The 11,555-nt window shown below is 42.6% G+C and overlaps 1 protein-coding gene across 1 annotated transcript in view; it reads right to left on the bottom strand.

Annotated features, from left to right (window-relative positions):
- LOC144076971 (syntaxin-3-like) overlaps positions 1-11,346 on the bottom strand; it is a 74,281-nt gene extending 62,935 nt beyond the window's left edge. Inside the window, exons 1-4 of the mRNA XM_077604385.1 lie at positions 11,051-11,346; positions 8,919-8,993; positions 8,735-8,834; positions 8,507-8,581 (exon numbers count right to left, since the gene is read on the bottom strand). Of these exons, the coding sequence (XP_077460511.1) occupies positions 8,507-8,581; positions 8,735-8,834; positions 8,919-8,993; positions 11,051-11,080 (280 nt within the window). The 5' untranslated portion in view covers positions 11,081-11,346. The remainder of the gene's footprint in view (positions 1-8,506; positions 8,582-8,734; positions 8,835-8,918; positions 8,994-11,050) is intronic.
- Between the last annotated feature and the right edge of the window lie 209 nt (positions 11,347-11,555).

Here is an 11,555-nt window from a genome sequence, read left to right on the forward strand (position 1 = left end):
GTGTACCTGTGGCGGAACTTGCTCGCCAATACGAGAGGAGTATACTGCTTCCTGCTGGCAAGTGGTCGTGTGTTATCTTATTGTGAGGACATGAAGCCAAGCAGCAGCATTGCCGCACATGATGAGGATCCGCATATTCAGTTAATCTTTGAATCGGCATCCGCTTCCAAAAAAACATGGTGATGCCTATTCTGGCCGGGGCCGAGCCGCCCGGCATGCGCCGTCGGATCGCCGGCCGAGAAATTAAGTGCAACAATGTCAGCCCACTGCCCGGACTTAAAAGGAATCTCAACTTCCACGTTGCTCCGCCTTGACGTCTCGCCAAAGAGCTCTGTTTTCGGACAAGGCTGATTCCATCTGCCGTAACGTTGTCAGGTGCTCGCATTTCTAAAAAAAAGAGCCCCCTTTGCTGCTGCTCTCTGCCGTTCAATTCACCGATCAAGTGCTTGGCGGGGGCTCCGACGGCGGCTTTGAGGCCGAGGGCGAAGACCTCTCGGCGAGGATATTGAGGCCGAGGGCGGAGACCCTCTCGGCAACAGCGAGGACATTGAGGACGAAGGCAAAGACACCCTCGGCAAGGACTTTGAGGCTGAGGGCAGAGACCCTCTCGGCGAGGAATTTGAGGTCAAGGGTGGAGACCCTCTTGGCGATTACTTTGATGAAGAGGGCGGATACCCTCTCGGCGACAGCGAAGACTGACGCCGGGTCGCTCCGTCCACCACTTGGCCGTAACTTCGCCTAGGACTGTCCAGGGCAAAATGCACTACTGATCTCCTGACGGGCCAGCTCGCCGTTTCTTCGTGGGCCAGCCGGGACGACTCCCTGACGGGCCAGCTCGCCGCTTCTTCGTAGGCTGGCTGGGATGACCCCCTGACGGGCCAGACAACCGAGATAATCAAGGTATTACTGTATTTGGTAATTAGCCCCTGTCTATGCATTTAAACGCGAGTGTTCTGTGATATCGTGTGGGAGTATTACCTTGTGTCTAGCATTTCGTGAGGTCTCTGTTCACGTAATTGGGTTTTTTTGCCTCCTCGTCGGTATCCGTTCTTCCATGTTTATTTGTCACGTTTGTACAAACATTTTTGTCATTAAAATCCTAAATTGGGCAACAGCACCTACCTCGCTTTTTCTGCCTCCCGCATCCTGGGTTCTCTCTCCCCAGGTGATCATGACAGTTACAATCATGTTACTGCAGTAAGCATGCAATGCCTCCATGCAATAATTTTTACTGCACGACAACAGACCTGCGATTTCAAATTTCGGTTTGCGATAATTTTCAAGCTTTGTAATCTAGACCAACAGCCATTGGGAAATGTCCAGAATCTTCCAATGGCCGTCAGAGACTGTGCCAACACACACACGCTGTCCGTGTGGTTGATAAAACCTGTTAGGCTAGGTGTTAATAAAAATAAAGCAATCATATTGCCTGCCTCCTCACGTGCTATTGGCCTGGGTGACCTCTGATGGGCCTGGCCTGCCTCTTGGACTTAGAAAGAAGTCAAATAGCTGGCACCCCAACAAAATGGAACCCCAGCGCACTACCCTCATGTAAAAAAAGAATAATAATAATGAAAAATAAAAAAAGAATAATAGATAAATATAAATCAATAAATAAACAAACAAAATGAATGAGAGATGCTGTCCATGCTTCAGGAAAAACTCTGGTTCTCCAAATGTGGAGTATGGAATGTATTCTTATGCTTTTTATTAGTCAATAGGTTTATTTAGTTTAGTCACTAGAATAGAATTTTGCATGACCTAGCGGAAATTTCCGTCCGTGACACCTATGAGTTGGGGGCGCGTCATCTACCATGACAGACCCATTTCTTTGTTCACAGTTTCCCGCCTAAAGTCTGTACCTATGTCACATGACCTTTGTCAATAAAACTGGTCAACCTGTTGGGGGGAGGCAGGGAGTTCAAACTAGTCAGGCTGGAGGATAGACGCGCTCCTGCCGCTGGCTGCTCTGACCCCCTCCTTCAGCTGAAGCTAGATAAAACTCATCATGGCCGACTCTGTGTGCTTCCTCTAATTCGAAGTTATTGAATGTTTATCGATTAGATCCAACATTTTCTGGTGCCGAAACCCGGGAGATTCATTTCTGAATTTTCGGACCGCGGTGGACTGAAGGCCAAGAATTACTGACGTCAGCTACTCTTACTTTGAAAGAGAGAGGCATTTCGGTCGATCGCGGCCCGTTTGAAGAACGAACCCCCATCGGAAAAGAGAAGGCACAAGAGACGGTAAGGGGCTGTTTAAAATTAATATTTAGGACAAGGCTGGTGGGAATCCCGTTTTTCATTCGTGGAATAGTCGAGAAAAACGCCTCATAAATAGGGGATAAATTGTGCATACTGTTGAGAAGTACGTATGTCAGAAAAAAGGAAAATAGATACGTAAGGTATGCAACGGACGTACATTTAGTCGGTCTGGCCAACTAAATGTCGATCCAAGAGGTGGGCTGGTGACGCGGCTTAACCTAGGGTGGGGGTTAAAAGTCCCCCTAAGGTGGGGGTTAGAGTCCCCTTTGTTAAAAGGATTTCTGGAGATTGTCAAAAATAAAGCTTCCAAAAATACTGCACCCGATGAGTAAGAAAGCGCTCGATTAAAAAGTATAGTACTACTATTATATAAACCAGAAGCGTTTGTTAAGAACCGGAAGTAGGCCGTGACGCGCTTTATGTCGCGCTTGGTACGCGCTTAGTATGCGCTCGTGAATCGAGAGGATTGAAGAGAATAACGGTTAAAAAGACGGCGTAGACGGATAAATAGGATAATAAAAGATAAGTATTAAAGAGATGATAAATTAGATGGGACGTCCCTAAAGAATCGCCGTAAAATATCGCCTTAAATGTATTAATAGCGTAACATGTGACCATTGTTTAAAAAAACGTTCAAACAAAGGGACGTGAAGTAAGAAGATGTGGAATTCATGCTGAGAGATTTTCCTGATCATTGAAGAATGAAACAAAAACATGGTTAACATGGTTGTGAAGATTCTGGACAGAAAGGATGAGGAGCTGCTTTAGGTGGTTGTCTTTCCTCAAGAAACTTTCTATCTTCATGGAGAACAAGAATGATATGTTTTTCACAAGTTCAGGTACTAGTCACACATTTCAAAATTGGGGCCCTCCCTATGAAGATCATTGAACATGAGCTCAAGAGGTACGACCTTTGGCAAGATGAGCTAAGAGGAAGGCCTATGAGGAATTCTCAGAGAACCAAAATCTGAAGAAGGAACATGAGAATTCCCTTAAAAAGTCTGCCTGCTTTTGAATCTTGCTGAAGACACACACAGAACAAAGGAAGAAAATGGCCGAAAAATGTGGAGCAGGCAAGAAGCCCACTTTACAGCCGGCCCCCCCTTCACAGATGCGGACACCCCTCACCCACCAAGCACACCCGGTGCAAACAAAAAGAGGGGGGTCCCCCAAAGCTCTTAGTGCCCCTTTTCACACCTAGAGTCAGGAGAGAGCCCACACCAGCCTAGCCCAAGGCCCCCTCCCCCTGCACAGAGAGTTTTAGAGAAAGATAGAGAAAGAAAGAGAGAGACAGAGAAAGTTGACAGAGAGTTTTAGAAACAGATAGAGAAAGAAAAAGACAGATAGAGAAAGAAAGAGAGAGACAGAGAAAGTTGACAGAGAGTTTTAGAGAGATGTAGAGAGAGAGAGAGAGATAGTTGACAGTGTTATGATATATTAGTGAAAAATTATGGGTCCTTTATTAAACACTGAAGTTTATATTAGGAAATGCATAGTGAAAGGTTATTTTCCCTAAATTGTAATTGAGGTAACAGTGAGCACAGAAAATGGCTCTTATTTTAAATAAAACCGCCTTCTTAGAGCGGATAGGAATTAAGCCAGAGCTTTAACTATTGGGTTTTAGAAATATGAGAGTGATTTGCGATTTAGACTTAAGTATTAAGAATCATCCAAATTATTAATGATATCAAACAAGAGAACAATGCAGAAATGGCATTTATCCAAATTATTAGGTAAATTTAGATAGAATAATTAATTTAGGATAGGCATGATTTCACTGAGATGGAATAAACATCATGGAATACCGTCAGTGCACGGAGGGTATTTCATTGTTTGCCCATCAGCAGATGGAATATGCTTTGGCGTGGGTCATATTAATGACTATTAGAATATTAATGATATACGGATTGCATAAGCATTGAACAATTAATGTCAACCAAATGACATTAACCTATTTCTTTTGAGAATGATTAGGCTGATAGCACAGCAAAAAGGTGGTTAGCTGCCAAGAAGCCCCAGACTGGGGATGGCGCTCTTCACCAGTGATGAAAAATTGCAGACCACTGATTTTTGAAAATGAGTGTAAGCATGAATGGTTGTTTGTTTGTCTTTTTGTGTTTCTAATTGGCCGACCATCAAGATATAATCAATCAGATATCAAGGTGGAAAATGATTTAGAAATTTGAAATCAATTTTTGATGAAAATTATGGAAAATTGTTTAGTCAAATGAAATTTTAATGGTAAAAGCAGCAGTACTCCAAACGTGAAATTTGAAGTGGAGAAACAAATCTGCTATGCAAAATTTAGGAGCACTGAAAAGACAGTGCTTGATACCAAATTCCAAAGTACTATTGATTTATTGTGATAATGGCATCCAAATTGTGTTAACAAAATAATTGACTGAATTGACAAAAGTTTCCATATTTCGTTCCGAAGGAAAAAAAAAAAATGGAAATCCAATTTAGTGGAATGTACCAAACGCCATTATTAACTACACGATTGGAATTGGAGGATGAGGCTAATCATATGTCTGCATAAAAGAAAAAACTTTAAAGAAACGCATTAATTTTGGGTTGGCAGAGGGAGATTGCATTTCTCAACAGGAAACATGATGAGCAACCCAGGATGAGAGTGTCCGTGCAAATGTTCCTGACCAAACCAGCAGACATGAAAATAGCGGATCCATTTTGTATACTGTAAGAAAGTTCTCTCAGTTGAAACGTTTGAGGAGACAGGTAAGATAAACTTTTTGACGTGATAAAACGTAATGGAAAGCACTCCAATATTGATTGGAAAGATTATTGCTCGAGGAGCAATGCGATAAACCATAAGGAACTTTTTATATTGGTTTTATTGTCTCCATAAAAAAAAGATGAAAGCGTTTCAATTGAGACCAAACCTTCTTACAGATTTTTAAAGTAAACAATTAGAGAGAAAAGAGAAACTACAATGGATAGAAATGTAACTAGATTTTAATTTTATGCCTGACTATTGTGAAATATTGATTAAGAAAGTTTTATAGGAGATGATTGGCAAACTCCGAAGACAATGGAATGTTACATTTGATAAAAAGACTACTAGTTTGGGATATTTTGAATTTCAAAAAACTGAGTTAATATGCAACGCGATACACATTGTTAATTGAATTGGGACTTGATTAGTATGCATTTTAAAAGTAATGGGCTTTAATTGCTCTAAAAGACACAGTTATGCTAAAAATGTTGACCCTGACAAACAAGGGGTGGTTACATTTTAGTGGGTTCAATTCTATTCAGAATTATAAATGTGTGCATTTTGTTTTTGGATATTAATTGATGTGAATCTAAACTATTACAGAGAACGGCAAAGCTGTTTTCCTGAGGAGAAAGCAGCCTGGTTTGCTTTTGTATTTTTCCTATTTTTAGTATGATTAGTTAATTTGTGTAATTGCAGGAAAGGAAAAAACAAATATAGTTCTTGATCTTAACAAGGAAGCAGTGATCAAAATAGAATACCAGCTAGCATATTTAATTTTGACTGATAGGCATTTAAGCTTTTCACAAACTATAGTGATGGAATAAGTATAAGATTGTTGTGATTTTTGTTCGTTGGGGTATTAAGCCCAACCTAATAGCTGTCTGCAGATGTTGAGTACGTGTTTGAAGACAGCGACAGAGTGCGGCAGCTGGGGAGGCAGCGCGGACACTTGCTGCACAGTATGCACAGCAACAAGGGCTGAGCCGATCTCAAGAACAGTCTGCAGACGACCTGTACACAGCTAAAGGCCTACAGTGCCTACCAAAAATGTACTCCAAAATTGAGCCATGGACAATGTCTCAACAGGGGGGAGATATGGACATCGAAATACCTACTTTTAAAATTTTTGTAGGAACTGTTTAATTTGTTACAGATATAATGTGCAAGATGACCTCAGGCCCAAACGAGGCCAATGTCCAAGAGTGTGGGACTGGTAGAGCAAACAAATGGTACGATAAAACCAAGGCTTAAGAAAACCATGGAAGAGATAAAGAAGCCATGGCCAGAACGCCTAACACTGGTCAGAACGTATATGAAGATAGTGCCAACTAGCTCGAGATTAACACCTTTTTGAGATAGTTATTGGAAGACCATTCCAACTTCCTTTATGGGAAGATGAAGGAGAGAAACTTATCCAAAGAACATGTAAGCTGCCGTGATCTTTTTGTCTATCTTGCAGGAGGTGGTGAAGCCAGGTGACTGGATCCTGATCCGAGTCATAAAAGTGAAGTCCTGGTTCTCTCCACGATGGGAAGACCCATTCGTGGCCTAACTCACCAACCTCCACAGCAGCAAAGATCGCTGAAAAGTCAAAGTCGATTCAGGTCAAGAGTTCGAGACAGGTGACTCTTGAGTAGACTAAGTCGGACGGTGTCAAAACCCTTGTCCGTGAAGAAACTCATCTGACGTCTACTCACCTGCCACGAGCACCCCTCACTTAACCCTGACCTCCCATAGACTTTGCACCTCCATACAGAAGCCACAGTGAAAGCTGTTGTCACCCACATCACAGTGACTGGACGGTCAGTGACAGCCTGGGCGTATCTGAACGCCCCGCCCACAGAGACTCGAGTTGGAAAACAAGTGCAGGAAACGTCCTGCCTCATCACGGGAAAGGCCGAGCCAAGCGGTCCGCTCTTGGACGGGGACCCAATCTACATCAACAACATCGGGGTTCCCCGCAGCGTACCAGATGAGTATAAGCTCGCTGACCAAATTGCACGTTCATCCCGAACAACACAGCAGCTGACGGGAGTTTAACCAAGGCCCTGGAGGGTCTTCGATCCCTCAACAGCAAGATGAAAGAACAATCTGGAGAACTACTATGAAGAAGACGTGTGGTATCCTGACAACCTGAATTCACTGGGTCTAGACGCCACACTTAAATCTGCAGTGGTGCAGATGAGATGCATTCCTTTTAAGGGGAGTGAACATAACAGTAAGAGATAAGAGATCAAAATCTGTGCAAAATCAGTGCAATTCAAACCACGTGATGCAATCTGGGGTAGTGATGTTCCTGGTGACCATAAGTTGTGGTCCGCCCCCCAGAAAAGCATACGGTTGCTACTTTCCCAACTTGGGGTGGATAAAGTTATGCTTCGTGTAAAGACATTGAACTGTTACATGAGTGTTTATTAACCAAACTGTCAAAGCCCTTAGGGATGTTGTGGGATGTTGCCATGATGGGAGAACACTGCTGCACCTTCATCCCAGACGAAACCAGTCAATGCTGTTTAAATTTGCAACTCCCTCATTTGCGATTTTGTTTCTGTTCTGTATTTTTTCTGTGTGTAATCCCCTGTATCAAAGTTATGATTTGAAACACTATCCAGCACACGCTGGTAGCTTACAGTGACATACAGTATCACCGCATGGCAAACCATACTGGAGATTATTGCGCTTTCGAAGTGTGACGGGTCCCACGATGTCGAGTCGTCCGGGTAATTGTACTTGTCTTGACTTAAAAAATTGTGTTCGCTCATTAAGAGGGACGCAGAGGAATTTTTCTCGAATTACGCTAAATACCTCGAGTTTTTCGCCTCTGCCTTGACAAGTGATTTTATTATTTTCCATACCCCTTGATAAGTAACTGTTGATGATATTTGTATTCTAGAACCTGGATGGGAGGGATATAAATTGATGTCTAATGAAAATTCTTTCATAGTAACTACAGGGGGGAAATGTGGAGTATGGAATGTATTCTTATGCTTTTTATTAGTCAATAGGTTTATTTAGTTTAGTCACTAGAATAGAATTTTGCATGACCTAGCGGAAATTTCCGTCCGTGACACCTATGAGTTGGGGGCGCGTCATCTACCATGACAGACCCATTTCTTTGTTCACAGTTTCCCGCCTAAAGTCTGTACCTATGTCACATGACCTTTGTCAATAAAACTGGTCAACCTGTTGGGGGGAGGCAGGGAGTTCAAACTAGTCAGGCTGGAGGATAGACGCGCTCCTGCCGCTGGCTGCTCTGACCCCCTCCTTCAGCTGAAGCTAGATAAAACTCATCATGGCCGACTCTGTGTGCTTCCTCTAATTCGAAGTTATTGAATGTTTATCGATTAGATCCAACACTCCCAATGGTCAGTTCAGTTCTCCTTATTAGGGAACAGATAAACTGATCTTGCACACTTGCACACTACTATATCTTTGTAAATGTGCTCTGTGAACTGAAATGAGCTTGACACCCCTAAATATTTAGTATACAAAAAAGTCTACTGACTCTTAAGTTTGTTTCTTGCATTGTTCGCAGACTTCTTAATCTCATTGGTGAATGCTTCAAGATCATCTTGTGTTTCTAAAATAGAAAGAGGGTTGGGGACAACAAATGATCAACATGAGAGGCAATGCAAAGGACAATTTACCATATACACAACAGGCTAGAAAAAGTGGTGAATTTGCACATCAAGATCTTTGTGTGTGTTTGCGTGTGAGACTTAGGATAATTTACTCTGGTCAGATGTGGGGGCAGACAAGATGGTGGAGTAGAGTTTTTTTATTTCTGCTACATTTCCATCAATCTTTTCAATACTTGAGCGGATGTCCTCTATCTAAAACAGAACCACATGCAATCACTTTCTAAAATAATATCCTGATCCAGTTGAGAATGTATGAGGAACATAAGCATACAGTACCTGGGCAAAAAAATCTTCCATAAAAGCTTCATTGTCCACATGTACCTGAATGTCATCCCCTCCAGTATCACTTGTCTGTTTGAGCCACATAGGAGTACATTAAAGGATGCAGTAATTTATAGTACAATATTTGAATAACATAGGTACATCATTTATAATTGCAGAATGTATTTGAACTTATTCAGGGTACCACATACTGTAAATACAGATATTCGGTCGTTTTCTAAGATCACAATATGAAAAATTTAACACTACTCCTGAACAAAAATAGCAGGGAGATGCTTCAGGGCATATAAAGTGAAAAAGGTAACTTTCAAAAAGGATTTTGAACAAGATATTTACAGATCTGGTATCCCATGCAACCTCTACTTACAAAATGAATTGTTTATAACCACACGGGGGCCTTTTTAAAGATATATTGTACAGGTAGTGTCCGGGGAATATTTTACATCATATCTGCGTGAGAGAGAGGGTTGCTACGTCTCATAAATCATCTATGTTGAAGCTCCTTTGGCAATATGGATATCCAACTGCCGAAAGAAGAACATAGCCTTACGAATATCACCTCACCGAAGTACAGCACAATATTTATTTTATATTGTACAGGTTCGCCGTGGCAACACCTGAGGGGATTAACTCATTAATGTATTCATCATTTGTTCTGCATATCCTTGTAAAATTGCTGGGGTTACTGGAGCCAATCCCATCTGATTTCGGGCAAAAGGCAGACTACACCCTAGACTGGTCAGCAGTTGGACACAAAGAGACATACAACCATTTGCGCTCACAATTATACTGCCACTGAGTGGGAATCGATCCCACGCTTATCCACAGTCTGGCGAGCAAACCACTACACCATCAGGTGGCTGCCTCTGAGCTTATAAGCTTTAAATCCACCCACCGCCAATATTGAAATAATCAACACAAACCTAAAAGCCGCCTCATGGTATAGAGGTTCACTCACCTGACTTCAGTGCGGGCAGGCGTGGGCTCATTACCCGCTGGTGGCGGTATGATTGTGAGTGCATATGGTCGTTTGTCTCTCTGTGTGCCCTATGACTGACTGGCAACCACTCTAGGTGTAGTCTGCCTTTCGCTCGAAGATAGCTGGGTTAAGCTCCGGCAACCCCCACAACCCTCTCGAGGATGGGCGGTATGGAAGATGAATGAATGAACACAGACCTAGACCATCCAGTTGCGGTTCAATGTAAAAATAACAGGTGGAATGATATCATATTGTGTGAATAATTTCACACCTACTGGTAGGCGGGGACAGCCCAAATTGGTGGCCAACAAATCGCAGGGCACAAGGAGACAGACAACCTTTCCGCTTTACTCTCATACCTGGAGGCAATTCAGTGTTCAACCAGCATACCTTGCATGTTTTGGGGATGTATGAGGAAACCAGAATACCCATAGAAAATCCATGCAAGCCTTGGGAGAACATGCAAACTCCACACAGTGGGGAGCCACTAGCCCAGGAGTCAGCAACCCTAGGACCTAGAGCGGCATGCCCTAGTGACTCCTTGGTTGGGCTAACTGAAATATCTCACACTCTTGCTCTCTCTACCGATGTCACTCTTGGCTGGCAACCAATTTGAAGTGCCTGCTTCCAGTGGTTGGCTGGGATTGGCTCCAGGACCCCCCACAACCCTTGTGAGGATAAGCGGTATTGAAGATGTGTGTGAGGGAGGAATACAGAGTACCCAGAGAAAACCCACGCCAGCTTGGGAAGAAGATGCAAACTCCACACAGGAAGGAATCTTGGATCGAACCCTGTCAAATGTGAGGCCAACGGACTAACCAGTAGATCTTCTCCCCAGGCTTGTGTTGGGTTTTCATTGGGTACTCCAAATTCCTCCCACATCCCCAAAAACATGTAGGGTAGGCTGGTTGAACATTCTAAATTGCCCCTAGGTCTAAGTGTTAGCGTAAATGGAAGTCAAGTGGGGTAGGCTCCAGCACCCCCCACAACCCTTGTGAGAATGAAGTGGTTCAGAAAATAAATGAATGAATACTAATACAATGCCAATTTTATAGAGCTGTAGTGTATTTTCATTATTTTTTTGCACAGCCTAACAAATTTGGTATTTGCAAATATGTAAGCCACAGAAAAAAAGAGAAATGCCTACCTCCTTAAGTTGAGCCAGTCTGTCCTTCATTGGAAAAGAATCGAAAAATTGAGATATCAGGGGAGAAACAAGGCTTCCAAAAGCTGCTGGATCCTAATCCTAATCTAAATAGTTACGTATACCTGAATAATATTAATGAAAATGGTCAAGCAGATGAAAATTGAATAATTAAATATTAAAAGAAGAAAAAATAAGTTACTAGGGTGTGTTCAAATATTTACAAAAATGCTACAACACAAAGGTTTTATTTGTGTGTCCCTCTCTCATCGCAGTGACTCGAACCTGAGGGCTCACTAAGCTGCTATCCACTAAGAACAGATTAGGGGAGTAGTAAATGACAAACCTGTCTCTCCCCCACCCTTTACAAGGCCAGCCTAAGGGTTTTAGATTCTGATAGTTAACTATTATCAGGTTTGTTGGTTGGCTTGCTTGCACGCGCTTTTTCATATCCGCTCCCAAATTTCCAATGTGATTCAGACCTGGGCTTCATGATGACCACTCTATG

Source organism: Stigmatopora argus, chromosome 7 (assembly GCF_051989625.1).
Source record: "Stigmatopora argus isolate UIUO_Sarg chromosome 7, RoL_Sarg_1.0, whole genome shotgun sequence".
Taxonomy (NCBI): domain Eukaryota; kingdom Metazoa; phylum Chordata; class Actinopteri; order Syngnathiformes; family Syngnathidae; genus Stigmatopora; species Stigmatopora argus.